This window comes from Lithobates pipiens, unplaced genomic scaffold, assembly GCF_037356315.1.
Source record: "Lithobates pipiens isolate NorthernLeopardFrog02 unplaced genomic scaffold, aLitPip1_a1.2 Scaffold_13, whole genome shotgun sequence".
Classification (NCBI taxonomy): Eukaryota; Metazoa; Chordata; class Amphibia; order Anura; family Ranidae; genus Lithobates; species Lithobates pipiens.
Genome location: NW_027507718.1, coordinates 385130217 through 385152927, shown reverse-complemented (window position 1 = coordinate 385152927; position 22711 = coordinate 385130217). Strand labels below are relative to the sequence as shown.

Below are 22711 nucleotides of genomic sequence, written 5' to 3'. Positions count from 1 at the left end.
CTCTTAGACGTATAAGAAAAAAAAAATCCATTTGACGTGAACAAAGCCTTTTGAAACAGCCCCTTGCTTTTATCCTTTTACAAGACTCCTATATTGCCTCTTATTGTAGTTTTTTTTTTTTTTTTTTTTTTTGTCTATTTCCAGGACAGTGGCCTTAAGGATGAGTTAAATATAATTATGTTTTCTGATCATGGGATGACGGACATATTTTGGATGGACAAAGTAATAGAGCTTCAAAATTACATTGATTTCAATGACATTTTACAGATGAAGGATAGAGGTCCTGTGGTGAGCCTCTGGCCTGTGGAAGGGAAGCTTTCTAAGGTAAGTGAGACTAGAAAATCTGTCAAATCACATAATTAATCAGTCTCTTTCATTGCCATTTTATAGTTGACAAAATAAACCATGGTGCTGAGACAAACTGACATTTTAAAGTGTAATGTAAACTTTAACAATACCTATCTTTTATTTGCTCTTATTGGGTCTGTTAAAGTGTTACTAAACCCACAACAGTAAAATCAGTCTGTATATGCAGTAAAGCATGCTTGTTGTTCTCACTGTGGAACCTGATAATCCACCTCCTTCCACAGACTCCAATCCATCTCCTGATAGAACATTAGGGGACAAGGTGTACATGCTCAGTTTGGTATGTATTGCTGGAGTGTGTGTATGTGTATGTGTATAATATATAATATAATATAATTTTCCCAAGTTCGTCTTTCAGGACAGCCACCTTAGAGAGACCCTGGCTCCTCCCCTCTCAGGAAATACCGCCTTCAATTTCAAGATTTAAGCCTCGTCCTCCCTCTGCTCCTCAGTTATGGTGTTTCCTCCGGCGGGGAGACACCGCTAAGGAACCTTAGCTATATCAGTTGGCGAAACTGAGGCTTAATGGAGCTCTGACTCCGTTCGGCAGTCCGATCATCTGTCGTACTGACCGTCTTACATGTACTCTAATCTTCGCTTGGTGAAAGCAGGAAGTTTTAGAGGTTCATCCGTTCGTTCACCCAGGCGGGTCTCACGACGGGTTCGGCAGTCCGGGCGACCAGAGAGCTGGTTCTTTTTGACTGACCATCTTTTACATGTACTCTAATCTTCGCTTGGGGAAAGCAGGAAGTTTTTAGAGGTTTTCCTGTTCGTTCACCCAGGAGGGTGCTGCAACAGGGTAGGCAGTCCGGTCGGCTGGGGAGCTGGACCCTCGTACTGACCTTCTTTTTTTTACACGCACTCTAAACTTCGCTTGGGGAAAGCAGGAAGTTTTTAGAGGTTTTCCTGTTCGTTCACCCAGGAGGGTGCTGCAACAGGGTAGGCAGTCCGGTCGGCTGGGGAGCTGGACCCTCGTACTGACCTTTTTTTTTACACGCACTCTAAACTTCGCTTGGGGAAAGCAGGAAGTTTGGGGCGGTCCATCCCTTCGTTCGCCCAGGGGGGCGCTGCAACGAGACGTCCAAGGTCCCCCTGTGTTAGCAGTCGGCTTGGAGCTGGAGGCCGGACCGGATGACGGGCGACGTCAGTTCCGGTGGGGGCGGACTTCTTCGTTGTATCCGCGTCTTCCGGTTCCGGACGCGGCACGTGAAAGGGGACCAAGCGTTCGGCTGGTGCAGCCTCTCTTTCTAAAGTTGTACAGGCAGCTGTAGGAGGCACGTTCGCACCACTCTTCCTCAACAGGAGAATGTCTGAAGCAGAGGCTCCAAGAGCTCCTGGAGATAACGGCACCAGCCACTCAAAGGTAAGGGGAACCCTGGGGAGGTGTTCCCTTACATTATAACCAGTAGCTCCACTGGTGTTTTTTCCCCCTTGGTGGTCGGGGGGAAGGGCAGTGCGTCCGGGATCCTGGTGGTGGTTGATCCTGGGGGGGGCACTCCCGGTGGTCCTCTATGTAGCGCTGGTGTTTCTTTTTCTTTTTTTTTTTTAATTTTATGCCGCTCTCTCTTTTATTTCTGTCTTTCAGAAGGCCACAAGCAAGTCCCCCCATGGTTCTAGGAAGAAGTGTCCTTCATGTAGAGCCTCTATGGGGGATTCCTGGTCCAAGGCACTTTGCAGAGAGTGTATTGAGGGATTGGTTAGAGAGCAGGCAGCAGAACAGGGGGCAGATCTGGCGGCTTCTGTGAAGGAACTATCTAATACTTTCCAGTCCTTCAAAACAATTTTTTCTAGTTTACAGTGGCCTCAGCCCCAGAGCACTCCTACACCAGCGCAGCAGAGTGTACCATCTAGCCCTGTGGATGTTCCTCCTGCAGGTGGAGAGAATCCAGGGGGTCCCAGAGAGGAAGCTGAGGAAGAGGTTGACAGTGTCGGCTCAGACTCCCAAGGGGAATCTGACGATGAGGGGTTGGATGGGGAATCCAGTAGAACCTCACAGTATAAGCTTTCCCTGGAGGAAGTGGATGAGCTCTTAGGAGCTATTCATACCACTTTAGGCATACAAGAGGAAAAGAGGGCACTGTCACTCCATGATCAGATGTACAAGGGCATGGGGGAACAGAAAAAGCGGGTGTTCCCGGTGCATGACATCTTGATCGACGCCATCAAGAAGGAATGGCAGGATCCTGAGAGGAAACCTTTCTTTTCTGGGGCATTAAAACGAAGGTTTCCTTTTTCGGAAGAGGAGACTCTCGTCTGGAATAAATCTCCCAGATTAGATGCTGCTTTTTCCCAGGTGTCCAGACACACTGATCTGGCCTTCGAGGACATGGGGGTACTTTCAAACCCTATGGATCGAAGGATGGATTCACTCCTAAAGAAAGCCTGGGACTCATCACAGGGGAATCTTAAACCGGCCATGGCAGCCACAGTGGTGGCTCGTAATATGGAGTATTGGCTTACCCAAATTAACGCGCACATTGAAGCGGGGACGGCAAAGGAGACCATTCTATCCTCCTTTCCCATGCTGCTTAAAGGGATAGCATACATTGCGGATGCTTCAGCTGAATCCGTGCGAATGTCTGCAAGGTCCTCGGCTCTGACCAACTCAGCTAGGAGGGCTTTATGGCTGAAGACCTGGCAGGGAGACAATGTGTCCAAAGCAACGCTTTGTGGGATCCCCTTTACAGGAGACTTGCTGTTTGGGCCAGGTCTTGAAGCAGTGCTTGATCGCACGGCGGATAAGAAAAAGGCCTTTCCCGTTAAGAGGAAATTTGGGGAGCAGTCAAAGAAAAAGACTCATCCCCAGAAGAAGTTTGAAGCCCCTAGAACTAATCGGCAGAAGAAAAGTTGGGGGCTCAAGGGCAAAGGGCGCGGGGGAGCAATTTTTCGCCCTCCTGAACAGCCCAAAAAGTCTCAGTGACAGGGTCACAGTGGGAGGAAGGTTGGGGGCCTTCCTCCCACAGTGGGAGATGATCACCTCCAATCAGTTCGTGTTGGGGGTCATCAGAAGAGGTTACCGTTTGGAGTTTTCAGAACTCCCCCCTCTGAGACTCCTTGTCACCGAGCTGCCAAAATGTGCAGAAAAATCGTCTGCCCTTCTTTCCTCTCTGCAGGAGTTAGAGGAACAAGAAGTGGTAGTACGGGTCCCAGCAGGAGAGACAGGCAGGGGCTTCTATTCCCACGTGTTTGTGGTTCGCAAGCCTTCGGGAAAGTTCAGGCTAATCCTGAACCTGAAGCCTCTGAATGTCTGTCACCTACAAAAGGTTTCGGATGGATTCAGTTTACTCGGTGAAAGCACTTCTTCCACCAAACTGTTTCATGGCATCGATAGATTTAAAAGATGCATACCTGCATATTCCCATCGCATAGGCCCACCAGCGTTTCCTCAGACTGGCAGTAAGAACCTCGGTAGGGGTGCTACACCTACAGTTCAAAGCACTTCCCTTTGGGCTATCCTCTTCCCCCCGGATCTTCACCAAAGTAATGGCAGAAGTTCTGGCTTATCTGCGTCTCAGGGGAATCTCAGTGATCGCGTATCTCGACGATCTTCTCCTGTTTGCCCCTTCTCCGGCACAGTTGACTCGAGATTTACAGACAACAAGAGACCTGTTAGTAAACTTGGGTTGGCTTCTGAACCTGGAGAAGTCCAACTTGGATCCTTCCCAGAGGGTCACCTTCCTGGGATATGTGTTGGACTCAACAGTACAGAAAGTCTTCCTCCCTTCAGAAAAAATTCAAAAGGTAGACAAGGCACTGTTGTTTCTCCAGGGCAGCCACCAGATATCAGTAAGGAGGGTCATGTCGGCATTGGGTTTGCTGACGTCCACGCTCCCGGCGGTCCAGTGGGCGGGATTACATTACCGTCCCCTGCAATTATTTATACTGAAGGTTTGGGATCACAGCCAGGGGTCCCTGGATTGTTTGGTGTCGGTTCCGGACCAGGTAAAGAGGTCCCTCTGGTGGTGGAGAAAGGGAGCAAATTTGTCCCAGGGCCTAGAGTGGGTTTTACCAATATCCAGGCTGGTCACAACCGATGCAAGCAGCTCAGGTTGGGGTGCATACCTAGTCTCCCGCCTGATACAGGGTACCTGGGAGAGGAGGGAGTCTAAGAGATCCTCGAATTGGAGGGAGCTGAGGGCAGTAGATCTGGCTCTCAGGACCTTTCAGAGAGAACTCAGGGGGCATCACGTAAAAGTCAGGTCGGACAATTCCTCAGTGGTAGCCTACATCAACAGACAGGGGGGCACCAGGAGCGAATCCTTATGGGCCCTAACAAAAGCCATCCTCGGGTGGGCCGAAGCAAATGTCCTGTCCCTGTCAGCAGTCCACTTGAAGGGGGAGCAAAATCAGGTGGCAGATTTCCTCAGCAGGAGAACATTGAGAGAGGGCAACTGGGTTCTCAAACAGGAGGTTTTCGAAATGATCACCCAGAGGTGGGGGATTCCTTCGATAGACCTCTTTGCCTCGAGGGAAAACGCGAAAGTAGCCAGCTTCTTTTCTATAAACAAGGGGGACGGGGCGTTGGCGGTGGACGCACTAGCACAGAATTGGGGTTTCTCCAGGTGCTATGCTTTCCCCCCTCCCGTACTGATTCCGGCAGTGTTAAGGAAGTTTCAGGTGGAGAACACTACCCTTATTCTAATCGCACCTCACTGGCCCAGGAGGCCGTGGTTCTCCATTCTGAAGGGCCTGTCTGTAGAACCCCCCTGGATTCTCCCAGTCCAGGAGGATCTCCTTTCTCAGGGTCCAATCTGCTGTCCTCAGGTAGAGCGGTGGAACCTTGCAGCTTGGCTTCTGAGGAAGAACTGTTGAAGGGCAAGGGCTTCTCAGATCGCTTAGTAGCCACGCTCCTAAACTGCAGGAAAAAGGAAACCAGGGCCATTTACTTAAAGGTATGGAGGCGGTTCAATAGCTGGTGCTCAGAGAGCTCCTTCAATGTGCACAGCTCTGTAGCCGTTCTAGAGTTCCTACAGGCTGGGGCAGATAAAGGTTTAGCCCTTGGAACTCTGAAGGGTCAGGTATCCGCTTTAAGCGTGTTTCTTGAAAGGCAGCTAGCTTCAGACCCTTGGATAATGAGATTCTTCAAAGCCCTAAGTAGGCAGAGACCTGTTTCAAAGTCCCCCTTCCCAGTTTGGGATCTTTCTTTAGTTTTACAATTTCTCACAGGAGAACCTTTTGAGCCATTGGAACGTTGCTCATTAAAACTGATCACTCTCAAAACTGTGTTTTTGGTGGCGATCACTACAGCAAGGAGAGTGAGTGAACTCGAAGCCCTTTCTGTTAGGGCACCTTTTTTTCAGGTTTTTCCGGACCGTTTGGTTTTTAAGACGGATCCGGCCTTTTTGCCTAAGGTAGCCTCTAGTTTTCATAGAGCCCAGGAGATTGTGCTACCTACTTTCTGTTCAAATCCAGTAAGAGAACAGGAACACATCTTTCATAGATTGGATGTTAGAAGATGTGTCCTTCATTATTTAGATTGCACAAGTCAGTGCAGGAAGTCTGATTCACTTTTTGTGTTGTTTTCAGGGGCTAGGAAGGGTTCCAGAGCCTCTAGACGTACGATAGCCAGATGGTTAAGGTTAGCCATTGGGCAGGCTTATGTGGCAGGGGGGTTAGAACCCCCAGTTGGGATTAGAGCACACTCAACCAGGGCAGTGGCAACTTCTCAGGCAGAGTGGGCTGGTGCATCTCCTGAACAGATCTGTAGAGCTGCAACATGGTCCAGTTTTGCTACGTTCGTGAAACACTATAGACTGGATCTCCTGTCAGCCAAAGACCAGGCCTTTGGTCGTAAAGTGCTGCAAGCAGTGGTCCCACCCTAAGGTAATGTGCTCGCTTATCCTCTCTAAGGTGGCTGTCCTGAAAGACGAACTTGGGAAAAACTGAGTTACGTACCGGTAACATCCTTTACCGGGAGTCTTTCAGGACAGCCCCGGTTCCCACCCGGGTTTTTGGAGATCGTCGGGAACTCGTCACACGAGACCGTCAGGTAAGATTGAAAGTTTGTTTGTTTGACGTGTTCTTGTGTCTCCCCAGTTGGCCGGAGGTACTCTGGAAGAACTGAGGAGCAGAGGGAGGACGAGGCTTAAATCTTGAAATTGAAGGCGGTGTTTCCTGAGAGGGGAGGAGCCAGGGTCTCTCTAAGGTGGCTGTCCTGAAAGACTCCCGGAAAAGGATGTTACCGGTACGTAACTCCGTGTTTTTTTTTTTTTTTTTTTTTTTTTGGAAGAGCGCATGTGATCAGCACAGGGCCAATCAGCACTGTCCAGACAGAAGGCCAAGGGTCCTTCAGCCTCATAGGACAATCGGGGGGGGGGAAATTAACTCCTCCTACAAACTTTACAAACTTTAACTAGACAATTAAACAAGTCACAAGACTGCTCTGACTGTTGAATGAAAAAGGGTATTTAGCAGTTTATATTTACTTAAACTATTGCATTTCCATGTTCTGTGTACTGTAGGACAGTGGTCATCAACCCTGTCCTCAGGGCCCACTAACAGGCCAGGTTTGCAAGATAACTGAAATACATGTGATATCATTTGCTGCTCAGTGATTGCAGTATTCTAGTCTGCATCTCCCCAATGTAATACATAAAACCTGGCCCGTTAGTGGGCCCTGAGGACAGGGTTGATGACCACTGCTGTAGGAGACCAGATATAGTGAATGCAGTGTCCTGGGTTTAGTAACATTTTAAATATGCTGTTGAAAGTGTTTTATTGTATCTGTTCAAGTGCAAAAAAATAAATAAAAAATGGCCATTCATTCAGCCAGAAATCTTGTGAGCTGATAAATTCCCGTACTCTGACTCTGAACTGTTAGCAAGGAACAATGCTGATATCTCTGTAGACTACAAAACACATTCCCTGTTAATGAAAAGAGAGGGAGGTGTTAGACTTAACACCAGTGTTAAATATTCCTAGCACACTTCCTATCCTGGGGTGACAATGCTTGTCAATATGCGTTTCACGCTAGGTCCAGAAGTAAGTTAATGACAGGATTAACAATTTAAAGGGGGGAAAAAAAGGAAACTAATACAGCAACCACATCTAAAGACTTGTAAGCTGAACTACTATCATTTTTGTTCTCAGGGTCCAAACCCCTTTAAATCAGTGGCCCTAATTTTGTTCCCTAGGTTTATGCAGTGAGGACTCCACTTCAAGTGTCCCTTCTCTTTTTGCTGTTAAATTCCAGAGACTGTTGAACTTAGTTGAGCAACTGCACTTTTATGCAGCCGCTCCACACCTAAAAATGAATTTTGCAGAATGCTGTTAGATACCTGCATCACTGAAGAATCTGCCAATGTAATCTTAATTATGTGTAATAAAATAATGATGCTAATCAAAATATCCCATCTAGGACCTATGGACCTACCTCTGAGGGACAATGTACCATTGTAGTAATCATTTATAATTGGTTTTACAGTTGATGACATAATAGATCCATAGGGTCCCAAATTTGGAGCCTTTGCTACCATTGGGCTACAAGTCGGGGACCTATATCATTCCCACATTAAGTTACATACAGTGGGTATAGAAAAGAATCGGCCCCCCCACCAGGAAAAAAATGCTAGTGGCAATTATAAGAGAATCTGGCAGGCTAGTTGTACCCAAGTTGATTGATCAACTTGGTACATTCAGCTTGCCCATTAACAGTTCGACTCTTGGCTGGCTTCTGCTGAACCGGCTGAGATTTGATCTGTGTACGGCCGGCCTAAGCTCTCTGCTGTGAGGTTAGTTGGTATTCTTACACCAAGGGGCATTCTACTTCTGGACTAGACATTTTGTCTGGTGGTATTGTGGTTACAAAGGGAATAAATATTCTATGACCATGGTGTGACTGGTTAAAATGATGCAGAATCATCTTCATTAGCCACAAAGTAACAGTTTTCATGTATGGTCACCAAGTAAACAATGCCATAGGAGCAGCTAATTTTTCTCCCTGCGCTTTTAGCACTTTCCTGTCTCTGGTTTCCATTTACCAGTGCAAAATGAGGCCAACTAAGGCTTATCTGGTTCAGCTCAGTGTGTCCAATGGCCATGTTTAGACACCCTAGTACAGCTATTCTCAATCGGGGTTCTGTGGAGCCCTAGGGTTTCTTCACAGGTTGGTAGGTGTTCCTTGAGCTGTGGCTGACTGACCTCTCATTTTATGGTGCCTGCAAAATTCTGGCCCAATGTTTCTTGGTAGAGCCAGTGGCATGACTCCAATGATCCTTTTTAGCCATTTGTAAAGGTGGCATTCTGAGCACCACTGTAAAGGAAGCATGCTTTCTACTGGCCACCAATATAAGGGGTATTTTTCCCACTGACCATCAACGTCAGGGGCATTTTTTTTGCCACTGGCCCTGATTTAATAATTTTAGCTGAGGTTCCATGAGGCCTGAATTATTTCAAGGCTTCCTCTGGAGTGCAAAGATTAAAAAAAAAAGCTGCAGTAGCATATTACATTTTATAATGACCGTTTTGTTTTGCAGGTGTACAACCAGCTGAAGGATTTACAACACATGAATGTTTATATGAGAGACCAAATTCCAGACAGATTTCATTACAAAAAAGGGAAATTTGTGTCTCCTTTAACTCTTGTTGCTGAACAGGGCTGGTTTATTACGCAGGTAAAATAAACTTTTATACTCTAACTTTTATTGTGTTATTTTATATATGTCACTGAGCTGATCTGTTTCCCCAGAGTAAAGAAACATTGCCCTTCTGGAATAATGGCACCTTGCCTAGGCAAGGCTGGCAGCGTGGATGGCATGGCTATGACAATGAACTGATGGACATGAGGGGGTTCTTTTTGGCATCTGGCCCAGGTAAATCTCTATAAAGGGACTCCATAAAATATGCTTTGCTATGATTGGCATATCCTACAATCAGCTAGGTTACTAAATAGAGTTATAGATATGGCAAATAGTATGTAAACTTTGATGTAGTTATAGCAATACATTAAAAAAAAGTAGGTCAATAACCGCACTACTTAACCACTTCCGAACACCGATATACGTCCTTACTTTGACGACAGATGTTGACATGGCAGCAGTTAACTGCCATAACCCTTGTATCCTCGCCGGCGGTCCGCTACAAGATAAAAGTGGTCTCTGCGACGGATGCGCCGCAAGATCACTTTCATCGACGGTAGGAGAGGGCCCCCCGCCGCGCTCCGGTGCCCACAGAAAGGACCGGATTGCCTCCGCCACTGCCGATGGCTCCGGTAGGCGTCGGAGGCGATCCGGTCTGCTCTGTGGCTGGGTATGGAGACGAGTGAGGGGAAGATGGCCCCCACCCGTCTCCATGACATTGCAGGGTGTCAAAACATCTCTTCTGCCCATAACTCTTAAAGGGCTATTTTATTTTTTTATTTTTTTTATAATTTTTTTTTTTAAATTACAATTTTTTTATTTTTCTATTTTATTGCATTTTAGTCTAAATATGAGATCTGATATCTTTTTTACCCCATATCTCATATTTTAAGAGGTCCTGTCATGCTTCTTTTCTATTACATTCCTTGTAATGGGAATAAAAGTGGCAAGATTTATTTTTATTTTTTTGTAAAAACAGTGTAAAAATAAGAAAGGAGAGAAAATTTTAAACGCACGCCGTCCCACCGAGCTTTCATGCAGAAGCGAATGCCTCAGTGTTCAAACCACACATGTGAGGTATTGCTGCAATCGATGGAGCAAGAGCAATAATTCTTTAACTCAAAAAATGCAACCTGTAGAATTTTTTTAAACATTTCCTATGGAGATTTTTAATGGTAAAAATTTGTCGCCATTCCACGAGCGTGTGCAATTTTGAAGCGTGACATGTTGGGTATTAATTTGCCCGACATAACATTAGCCCAATTTTTTTTTATATAGTGAAAGATAAATTTACTGTGGTTGTTTGTTTTTTTTTTGTTTTGTTTTTTGTTTTTTTGTGTTTTTTTTAAAAAAAGTGCGCTTGTAAGTCCGCTGCGAAAATACAGTGTGACAAAGTATTGCAACAACTGCCATTTTATTATCTAGGGTGTTGGAACCCCCAAACATTATACATTTTTTTTTCTAAGTCATTTTCTAGCAAAGAAACTTTTTAAACTTGTAAACAACACCTCTAAAAAAAAAAAAAAGGTGCTTGGTCCTTAAGTGGTTAATAATGTTAAAGATAGTATTGTGAGCAGACAGCACAATTTGTTGATCAGCAAAACATAAGAATATAAAAGTCCACATGCCGCGCTAAATGAGAAGTAATTTCAAGAAGGGAGAGTTGGTAAACCTGACATCAACTTCAATGTGTATAAGAAAGCACACCGCAACACGTGGAAATCCAATCTGCTTGCCAGACAGCTGAAAAAAGCTGGCATGTAATAGACAGACCAAGACCACAGCTCCATTCTTCAGCTTTAAGTAGAATCCAATCAAGGTTGCGACTATTCGTCAGACATTCTCATACAGCAAAAACTTCTTTGAGCTCTCATATGGGATGTAATAACATTCACACAGGCAGCCAACGATACCCAATGAAAACATAATGCAGCCATACGCGAAGCCTTTAAATAATATAAAAATTGTATTAGTCGAAATTTAGTTTAATACAGGAACAAGTACCATATTTATCTGCGCATAACACATACTTTTTTTCCCCCTGAAAAAAGGGGGCAAATCACAGGTGCATGTTAAATGGGGGACGAGCACTGACGGAATTCACTGAGCCGCCATCTCCTGTATGATCGTCACACACACACACACACACACACACACACACACACACACACACACACACACACACACACACAGTCCCGCCACCGGCATTGGACCAGTGTTCTTTCAATCACTGGAGCTGGTCCAATGCTGATGGTGGAGGCGGGACTGTGTATGTGACTACCAACTGAGAGCCAAGCAAACAGGAGATGATGGCTCTGTGATTTCCTGCATAAGAGATGGTAAGGTTGCAGATGGGCATCATTGCTGTTTTGATGGCAGATGGGCGCATATCAGGCTGCATTGAGGCTGCAGATGGGCACTAATCGGGCTGCATTGCTGGACACTGGACATTATTTTGCTTCAAAGTGTTTTATTTTGAAAAAAAAAATTTTTTTCCTGAAACTTCACTCTTAAATTTAAGGAGGGTGTTGTGCGCCTTTTTCATGTTATACGCCAATAAATACGGTTTATCATGATGTTCTAATGGCCACGGTTCTCAGCGTGCTAGTTTAAGCCCCCCTGACATGTATCATCCAACAGGATTTAGTCTGAGGCGTGGCTATAAGACCCGAGCATGCCCTTTTATTTAAATAACCAATGACGCCCATCCTGGAGGAGCAAACCCCCGGGATGACGCATCAGCTGGAAGTGAAGTCAGTGGAGCGTAACATGCACTGTGCTTGCGCTCCACCACCGAGCACGCCCTTATACCTAAATGGCTAATGACGTCCATCCCAGAAGAACGAACCTCTGTAGTGACATGTCAGCCGGAAGTGAGCTTGCTTCCCCCGGTGAGCGGTCTCATATGGATAACATCACTCCAGAAAAGTACAGACCGGGCATGGCAAGTAACCGGGCAGCGCTGAATGAGCGTCATATATATTGGAAAACATTATAAAAACCCTGAATAAAATGCAGGCATTGATTAAACAAAAAACAAACGTTGTTTCCTTAAAGGTAAATAATATAATATTAGGTAGAAGGGAAAAAACACAATAGGGGAGCCTCCAAAGCTGCATAACCCATAAGTATACAAAAAACACAGGAAATTTCCCCAGAGGTTTTTTAGCAGCAGAGAATTGGTATGAAAATGGTTGATGTAAAGAAATTTTTTATTTAACAGACAATAGTACAATGATATCCATATAGGTAGTGCGACAAAAACAAACATGGAACATCACTCCTAGCAAAAACACTCTATGTACAAGCATGGTTTGCCAATTGTATTTGTAACACATGTATCCACATGAAATACCCCGATGCATTTCGACCCTTGCGATTTCAGGTCTCTTCAGGGGGATTTATATTCAAGGAAAATGTCAAAATATCAAATTAAAGACTTTGGAATATATATATATATATATATATATATATATATATATATATATATATATATATATATATATTATATTCCAAATAATCTCCGCACGCTATTAACTGCGGATAGCCAATATCATTTACCTTTTTAAGGAAACAATGAATTTCGTGCTATGTTTAACCACTTGCCGCCCGCCCTATAGCAAATAGACGGCGGCAAAGTGGTTTCATAATCCTGACCGGACGTCATATGACGTGATCAGGATTATGAGCCGCTGCGCGCCCCTGGGGGCGCGCATCGCGGCGATCGTTGTTGCGGGGTGTCAGTCTGACACCCGGCAACTAAGATCTCGGTAAAGAGTCTCCGATGGAGACTCTTTACCACGTGATCAGCCGTGTCCAATCACGGCTGATCACAGTGTAAATAGGAAAAGCCGGTGATCGGCTTTTCCTCACTCGCGTCTGTCAGACGCGAGTAGAGGAGAGCCGATCGGCTGCTCCTCTGACAGGGGGGGTCTGTGCTGATTGATTATCAGCACAGCCCCCCCGAGGATGCCCACACTGGACCACCAGGGACGCCACCAGACCACCAGGGATGCCAAGGACAAGGTATGCCACCCTAGACCACCAGGGATTTCAGTCAGTGCCCATAATGGATGCCAATCAGTGCCCACAATGGGCATCACTGGCATGCATTATTGATTGGCACTGATTGGCATCCATTAGTACAATATATTATAATACAATGCCGCCTACCCATGCCCACCTGTGCCGCCTACCCATGCCCACCTGTGCCGCCTACCCATGCCCACCTGTGCCGCCTATCCATGCCCACCTGTGCCACCTATCCATGCCAATCCGTGCCAATTTTTGCCACCTATCAGTGCCGCCTATCAGTGCCACATATCGGTGTCCATCAATGCCACCTCATCAGTGCCACTTCATCGGTGCCACCTCATCGGTGCCAATCAGTGCCGCCTTATCATTGCCCATCAGTGTAACCCCATCAGTGCCCATCAGTGAAGGAGAAAACTTACTTATTTGCAAAGTTTTGAAACTGAAACAAAAAAAAAACATTTTTTTTTTTTTCAAAATTTTCGGTATTTTTTTATTTGTTTAGCAAAAAATAAAAACCGCAGAGGTGATCAAATACCACCAAAAGAAAGCTCTATTTGTGGGAAAAAAATGATAAAAATTTCATTTGGGTACAGTGTAGCATGACCGCGCAATTGTCATTCAAAGTGCGACAGCGCTGAAAGCTCAAAATTGGTCTGGGCAGGAAGGTGTTTAAGTGCCCGGTATTGAAGTGGTTAATCAATACCTGTATTTTATTCATGGCTTTTATAATGTTTGCTAATATATATGATGCTCACTCGGAGACGTCCGGTCACTTGCTACACCCGCTCTGTGCTTTTCTGGAGTGATGTCACCCATATAAGAATGCTCGGCAGTGGAACAAAAGCGTGGTGCTCCACCGACCTCACTTCCAGCTGACGCGTCGCTAAGGAGGTTCGTTCTTCTGGGATGGGCGTCATTAGCCATTTAGATATAAGGGCATGCTCGGTGGTGGAGCACAAGCACAGTGCATGTTGCGCTCCACTGACCTCACTTCCCGCTGACGCGTCATCCTGGGGGTTCACTCTTCCAGAGTGGCCATCATTGGTTATTTAGATAAAAGGGCGTGCTAGGGTCTTATAGCCACGCCTCTGATGAAATCCTGTTGGATAAACATGTCAGGCGGGCCATTAGAAGATCACGATGTGCTTGTTTCTGTATTAAACTGTAAGTTACTACGAATAAAAATTTTATATTCCTTTACGGGCTTCACTATTGGCTTCATTATGTTTTCATTGGGTATCGTTGGCTGCCTGGGTGAATGTTATTACATCCCATATGAGAGCTCAAAGAAGTTTTTGCTGTATGAGAATGTCTGATGATTAACCGAAACCTTGATTGAATTCTACTTAAAGCTGAAGAATGGAGCAGTGGTCTTGGTCTATTACATGCCAGTTTTTTCAACTGTCTGGTAAGCAGATTGGATTTCCACGTGGTCTGGTGTGCTTTCTTATACACATTGAAGCTGGTGATGGGTTTATCAACTCTCCCTTTTTGGATTTACTTCTCATTTAGCACCACATGTTGACTTTTTTATATAACAATACATTACTTGGGTTCAAAAAGACACAACAAGGTTCAAGTAGTGAATTTTTTAAATGTTAAATTGTAAGTTTTAGATTAGATTTATTTTCATCCTCTGAAGTGTTATGGAATATTCACCTAATGCCTACATACAGTGTCAGTGTCACATGCCTCTGTCTCATGCCTCTTCTCTATTACATATAGCAGCTTATGTCTCACTATTAGAATTAAATGCTTCTCTATAAAATACAGTTCTTCATAACTTTGTTTTACACTCCTTGCCTCATACTTCTGTATTACAGCCAGTCCTCCCGAGCTCTGTAGCACCCAGTGCTTCATACCTCTGTAGTTACTCTACACTACTGTGCCTTGCCTCACACCTCTGTTACAGTTTCCTATGTGTCTCTGTTGCACACAGTGCCTTACAATCCTTTATATTTCCACGCACATTTATCTGCCACAGTGCCTCAAGTCTTTCTATTATATTGTGTGTCTCACTCTTTTACTTTTGTACCTAATGTTTTATACTGCTATTACATGCTATTCCTAATTACATGTGTAGCGGATGACATTTGGGATCAAATGTCACATGCCTGTAAATTTTAGTTTTTGGCTTTCAGAACAGTAAAGGTTCTGAGGGTTAATTGTGTAGGTAGGCCTTAACACCAGTCTGGCCAGGCTGTGTTTGGATGTTCTGCCTGGTCATGTGGACGGTGAGGTGCACATGACAGGCTAGAACTAAGTCTGGTTTGGGTGTTTGGGTATCGGCCTTCTTGGAGCCAATCAGTGGGAGTGTCGGGGCCCGCTGAGGAGTCTGGGAAGGGGTACTTAAACGGGTGTGGGTCACGTGTTCAGGGTTCCGGAGTTGTTCGAGAGACCCGTGTGGTCTGGTCTGATTCCAGGACCGGGGTAGCCCCGTAAGTGGCCCCTGATAGACCTGCCTGGGCTGGGGTAGGGATCAGTCCGTTCACGAGTCTCGGAACCTGCTGGTCCGAGGCGCAGCAACTGAGGGAGGATTCAAAGTGTCCGGCTATGCTCTCGGCTTGGAGGGACACCGCAGCTCGTGGAAGTGACCGGGGGAGGACTTTTCGGAGGAGGGCCGGCAAGTGGCATCCTGAGAATTGACTGTTTATTGAGTTGAGAAGGACATTGACGAATTCACACTTTTCCAGTACCATAAAGGATACGGGGAAACGTTGCAGGTACGGAGGAAAAAGGTCCCTGTTTGCCCTTAGTTATTTGTTTAAGTTTGAGTCAAAGTGCTGACTGCCATGATCTCTGGCTAGAGATCTGTTCAGCCTTGGAGTGCCTAGCTGCGAGTGGCTACTCTCTGGGTGGAAATAGAGACTTTGCTAGACCTGCAGTTCAAGGTGCCTGAGTTCTTCACCCGTGCCCTCTGTTCCCTAAGAGACTGTGTTAATTAAGCGTTCTACTGCAAAATAAAACCTTTTTGAAAGGACTTCATCTGTGTCAGTGTACAATTCGTTGGGTATCAACCCTGGGAACCCATAGAAGTGGAAGAGCAGGCCAAGAGAAGGTAACCGGTAAGCCCATTAAGTCAAGGCCGCCCTGCAACAGGTTATGGCCACTACACATGCAGAACTTTATGGCTTTTCTGTTGCACACAATGGGGGTTATTTACTAAAGGAAATCCCACTTTGCACTGCAAGTGCACTTGGAAGTAAAGTCACTGTAGATACAAGGGGACATGTGAGGAAAATAAAAAACAGCATTTTAGCTTGCACATGATTGGATGATAAAATCAGCAGCGCTTCCACTCATTTAAGATCTACCTCTTAAATTTAGAGCACTTCCAAGTGCACTTGCAGTGCAAAGTGGATTTGCTTTTCATAAATAACCCCCAATGTCTCATTCCTCAATCCTACATGTGCTTTTTCATAAGGCTGTATACTTTAAACCTCTCTGATCAACACACAGCATCGTATTTCAATAAACCACACATTGGCTGTTCTAGATGACATTTGCATTTACTGCATGAGCGTCAAAAACCCACATGAGCTAGCACAATGTCTTTTGGAATTTTAATAATTGTAAGCCTATGAAATTGCTATGATCATGCCAATTTCTGTCCACAAACCTGGCTTAAATTTATCTTAAAGTTACACTAACATTTTTTTTTTTAAATGTGTCTCCTGATATGCAGTAGGATAAAAATGATAAAGGGGTAAAAAAATTATTTCACGTTAAATTTAACCATTCTGCTACATTACAAAATAAAGTTGCATCTTATGTATTTATACCTTGTTATGTATTATATTATGTCTTGTGTATTTATATCTTTTTAGCCAATATGGTGTAAAAGTTGTGTTTTTTGTTTCTGTTTAGTTAGAATTTAGGAGTAAAAGCATATCCAAATCTGATACCAGCTTAAGCCCTATTTATTCTCAAATAGTGATGAACAAAATATTACAGTAGTCTACAAAAGCTAAAAATGCTACCAACAAACACACGTTTTCAAATGGTAAGCTAATATGCTATAGCTAATTGGATAAGTCGGTGGCACATTTTAGGGCCCCTGTATTCCTCAAGACCGCTCTAGTTCAAATTCCTTCCATTCAGGTAGATCCCTGCAGTACATAGTTAAAGGGGTTGTAAAGCTTTGTTTTTTTTTTTTTTTGTTTGTTTTTTCTATATAGGTTCCTTTTAAGCTAGTGCATTGTTGCTTCACTTACCTTTTACCTTAAATTACCTTATCTTTAAAGGAACCTATTTAGAAAATAAAAAATGAACCTTTACAACCCCTTTTAATAGTAAATTGAAAAGCGACTGTATAATCAAGTTAAAACATGCAGCTAGCTTTAAAATCTGCTTAGTTATAGCAAATGTTTACTGTAGTGATATAGGGGATGATAGGAAGAACTAAAACGCACACTGGGGGACCTGGTGACCAGCACCTTGTTTGGCATGGTATACTGAGTGCCTCAATGGCTAATCCCCCCTCCCCTGCCTGTTTGATCTTTTAGACCTACAGTGTTAAAAATAATTCCCAGGTATGATCAGTCCTAGGCCATGCCCTTATGAGCAAAGTGGCAGTACAGAGCATGGTAAATAGAAAAGACACTACAGTCATACTTAGTCCTACACGCACGCAATCTATAGTGAAAATGTGGTCCTTAGGCCCGTTCCCATTCATCAAGTTAAATTAAAAAGCAACAACTCAAGCAAGACTTGTTTTCTTTTTCAGATTTTAAAGTGAACTTTCGATCGGCTCCTATCAGATCAGTGGATGTTTACAATGTGATGTGCGAGGTACTGGACATTGAGCCCCAGCCCAACAATGGATCGTGGTCTAGAGTAGAGTGTATGCTAAAAAGCCAAGAACAGTCTGTTACCCTGGATAGATATTTGCTAATGCTACTCTTTACAGTTGCAGGAATATGGGTTTAGGTGCATTTACTTTATCAGTATACTGTAGCTCAATGTCCTATTCTATACAGCACTAATGACCAGAATAGATTCTCTAAAAAAAATGGGGAAAATGTATGAACTTTGTTTTTTGCAGTCTGGAGCTCTCATAACTCAGCTTTTTAGATAAAGACAGACTGTCTCTAGATTGTTTTGTTTCATAGTTGCACATGGATTAGAGGAATATATTTGAGATATTGAGAAAATACAAAGATACACTACCAAACCGCCACATATCTAATCTCAAGTATATGTAAGCATGGCAGACGAAGGATATTTCATGACCTTGAGAAGGTTCAAATTGTGCACAATGCAAACTGTTGATTGTAAGGCCTCGTTAAAAAAAAAAAAAATGTTTTTATAAAAATGTCAGTAGCTTTGCAGTGAGTTTTTCATCTTCTTTCAAATTTTTTCAACGTTTTTGCAATAGTATTTTTCCGCATTAGCATTGTGTTTTTTTTTTTTTTTTTTTTTTTTGTTTGTTTTTAAGAAAATCTTTTTTTTATCAATGTTTATCAGCATTAGAGCATTTTACAGCTGAAAAATGTCTCTCAGAACCCACTAGTTTGTGTTTGTTTTTTTACTGCTCAAAAACGCCACTGCCCAAAACTGCTGATAACAGCCTATGTGTGCATGGACACGTAGGATAACATGATGGAGAGTTTAATGACTGTAGAAAAAAACATCTACAGCCAATAACAGCTGCTGTAAAAACGTCAAACATCCAGTGTGCATGAGGCCTTAGGGTTAAATCTTCTTATACCTGGACAATCAATGAGAAATTCTGTCAGATCTCTGGAAACATTCAATGCACAAAACAAAATAGCGTTTCAATGAATGCTTCGTTTTAATGGTAAGGGTTGTACCTTTATATAAAATATGGAAAAATAATATTGCACAACTTAAAGAAAAAGGAGGGAGGGAGGAAGGACTAAGTTCATCACATGAGACATAACATTTCAGACATAATTGAAACTAATGCAGACATTTTGACTTTGAAGACATATTTTCAAAACCAGTTCTTACCAGACCTTATCTATCCTGTGGTCATTATGACAAACAGGACCCTAAATTAAAGATATTCACATGTCAGCAAATTATAGAATGTCTCAGTCTTGTTAACTTTCTCACCCTTCCTTTATGCTAAGGACATTACAATACTGAATGCGAATGTATTATATTTTTTGTTTAATTTTCAAAACCTAAAACATGAGTAAAATCATTCCTATTTAAACCCACTGTTGTGAGACCCTGAACAAGAATACACTTGGTGGTCGTTGCATAGCATGCCAATCTAAAGTCAGCCATAGATGGATTGATGCAGTATTTCAGATAGGCAGGGCTATATATACACTTTGGTGCTATATTGACCAAGAGTGTGTGTGTGTGAGTGTATCTCTTCCTATGTAAAATACTGCATTTTTATTGATACCTATTTTCAGGTAGCTGCTGGTAATTGATTACGTTTGGATTTCAGGGATTGTAGCACAGAGGTTTTTTGATACACATTGCGATCTGTCCTTGGATGGATTAAATCTCTGCTGAACCGGCTGAGATCCAATCCTTCTAAGGGCATGCTGGTTGTATTGAAGTTGGTGCATCAATCAACTTCAGTACAACCAGCCTGTTGGATTTTTTTTCTTTTAATGCGATAACTGCCAGTAGCTATACCTGCCAGCAGTAAGCATTGTGCTCTGCCAGCAGGAAAGGCTTCTCGCATGCAGAACACAATAACCCTGTGGGAGGGATCAACACTGGTGGAGGAGTTGAGCGATTTATTTTTTTTATTTTTTTCCTCTTTCCTGCAACCAATGGTTTTCCTAAATCTAACCATAATAAGTGCACATGATACAGTAAAAATCAAGGCTACATAAAAATGACAGCCATTCACAGCTTTTTTTTTTTTCTTTACATCTTCTCCATCAATACAACAAAACACTTCATTACTTAGAAGCAATAATGCTAACCTCATATATTTTATCAGGCATAAAATGCTGAGGTAGCCATAAATGTGTGAGATAAGCAAGTAATATAAGTTGGATCATGTGAATGTACCAAGGAAAGAAGACATTCTTGCATTTTCTGTCTCCCCGGTGCACTGCTATGTGATGTTAGATGATGCAGAGCGACACTTGAAGTATAATAGGGGTTCATTTCAAAGGGTGTCCTAGTCAAACTCTGTGTTTTTTTTTCCTTTTCTGCATATATAAGAAAATTATCTGATGGGGATCCGTTCAAAATTCCTCATGTTTATAGTACCAGCATCCCAGAAATAAACATATGTACACAGAAAGTTTGGAGGTAAGGGACTTTACGGTACCAATAGGTCAAACACACAAAAAATTTGTAAAAAAAAAAAAAACATATAAATTTATTAAATCATACTGAGATTACTCAGACATAAAAAGCTAACATTTATTTCAATGCCTTATGGTCTATAACAGAAACCTGATATAAAAAAAAAAGGCAGGTAATATTCTATTATGAACCAGCATATTCTCCATCCCCCCAATGTGTTCAACATGTTTCGCCTTAATCGGCTTCCTCAGGAACAAGGGACTAGGAGTATCCAAACCACAGAGAAGCAATGTGTTACAATCTAAATATACATAAAGAATAAATAACAATATCACACACATGTCATTATAATTCAATAACAAAGCAATATACACATAAAACATAACAAGATATCACAGATCATAATTGTAAATGTGTGGAAAAGAGGAAAAAAAACAAAAAGGAAAGGGGAGAGAAACTCCTCCCCCCAACGGGAACCTTGTGCACAACTAAGATGTTGGGTAATCCCCTTACCTCCAAGCAAAGGGGGAAACACCAACACGTCAGGGGGTTAGTTCCCATCAAAGGCAATCCCCCATCACTACCACCACAAACTATGCCGGACAGATTCCAATATATGGCCAGATAGCCCGTAGAGAGGGTTGCAAATCCTATAAATGTCTCTGAAAAATATATGCAATGATACCTGAACAAGTAATCGCCATAATAAGACTCTTAAGCTAAATAGGTATAGAGGTGGAGGCAGACGAGGACCCCAACAAGTTTACATTAAAGGGACCACACCTACCTCCCTTCCAAATCGCTTAAACAGAATTGTAGTAAATCAACGAGCTCGGGTTAATTACTTGAGCCTACAAGTGGAAAACATCCACAAGACCTAATGGAAAGGGAGACATCAAGCATATATATGGCCCTCTCAGTATTTCTATAATAGTGTACCCCAAAACATATCCAAAAGAGAAAAGAAGCAAAAAAACACAAAAATGCAAGGAAGAACTTAGAACTCAAAATCTCTCACCTCTAACGGTTCTGAGCTGCTGATACTTGGCTTCTGCAATTTCCCAAAGGTTTGAGAAGGGGGGGGGGAAGAGAGGAAGGGGATAGAGGGGGAGACCCTCACCCCCAAACGCACCTCAGTGCCCAGACAAAACCAAGTCAAATCCAACCTGTAATCTATATAATACAAAACACAACCCATAAGAAGTGTATAAATACGCATCAAGTGCCAAAACACATAGCCATAAACATAATTTTTACCTATCAAGTGTCCACACAGCGAGATCCCGAGCTCCTAAACACTCCCGGCTTGCCACATGGCAAACTGGGTTTAGACAGTCGGGTTTTTGAATGATGTGCTCAGGATTCTATGTGCTTCAGACCCGGGCACATCATTCAAACCGAACTGCATCAGGAATGACATGTCTCCCCTCCCCGCCATCCTTGCAGCCTGTTTCACTTACACAGCAGAACGAAGCTGCCTCCTTCTCAATCTCAGCTCTGTATATACATACAGGTGGAGGGGGAGCAGGAACAAATGCTGATTTTAGGTCTGTACAAAGTTTTTCTATGCTTTGTAGATGGACAGGGAGGATGGGGAGAGAGTGGCTTTGGAAGAAGGAAACTAAAAAGATGTACATTTGGTGGAGTGATTGGGGGGGGGGGGGGGTTAGGAGGATAAGTGCTGGGGGGGCGCTTTGGTATGAGAAAGGACATATGCCAGAAGTGTGGGATAAATTTGAAATCTGACAGCCCCTTCCAGCACTAGCCCTCTCCCTCCCAGAGTGCCCCCCAGCACATATCCAACCCCACCTTCCAGCACTAGCCCTCTCCATCCCAGAGTGCCCCCCCAGCACATATCCAACCCCCCCTTCCAGCACTAGCCCTCTCCCACATATCCATCTTCTCACAGAGGGGATGATCATGGCATCTGGGACCCCAGGACCCCCAAGAGATGGAGGACATTTGCCCTGGATGTCCATACTAGCTCCTGCTTGGCAAGTTAGTGGAGCCAAGTGCCAGGATTTGTTCCAGCACTGGGCTCCAGGGCTCAACCCGGATTCATGGGAAGCTGGGATTTTGTTCAAATCTCAGGAAAGGCCCATTAAAACTGAGACAGTTGGGAGGTTTAGATTTAGAGGGGGAAAGGATTAGTACTGGCAGGGGGGGATTTAGGTTGGAGGATATGTGATGGAACTGAGGAGAGGACTTGTGTAAGAGTGGATTGGAGAAAAGAGGATTTGCCCTGGAGAGGATGAGGGGAGAGGAGTTGTTCCAGGATGGGGGAACAATTGTGCTGGAAGGGGGATTTGTGCGGTGGAAGGAGATTTGTGCTGGGAAGGGTGATATTTTTGAGGGAGAGGTTTTTGCTAGAAGTGGGATTTCTTTTTTTTTTTGGGGGGGGGGTGTGGGGGGAGGAGGAGAAGAAAGATTTATCCTACAGAGATTTTTTTTTGGGGGGGGGGGGTGTGTTCTACTGGAATGGGAGGGTT

General features: G+C 43.7%; 1 protein-coding gene across 2 annotated transcripts in view; it reads left to right on the top strand.

Annotated features, from left to right (window-relative positions):
• ENPP6 (ectonucleotide pyrophosphatase/phosphodiesterase 6) overlaps positions 1 to 19158 on the top strand; it is a 62778-nt gene extending 43620 nt beyond the window's left edge. For both annotated transcript variants that reach the window (XM_077477292.1, XM_077477291.1), the window contains 4 exons: positions 145 to 324; positions 8841 to 8978; positions 9053 to 9176; positions 17704 to 19158. In XM_077477292.1, the coding sequence (XP_077333418.1) occupies positions 145 to 324; positions 8841 to 8978; positions 9053 to 9176; positions 17704 to 17906 (645 nt within the window). In that variant the 3' untranslated portion in view covers positions 17907 to 19158. The remainder of the gene's footprint in view (positions 1 to 144; positions 325 to 8840; positions 8979 to 9052; positions 9177 to 17703) is intronic.
• The last annotated feature ends 3553 nt before the right edge of the window (positions 19159 to 22711 follow it).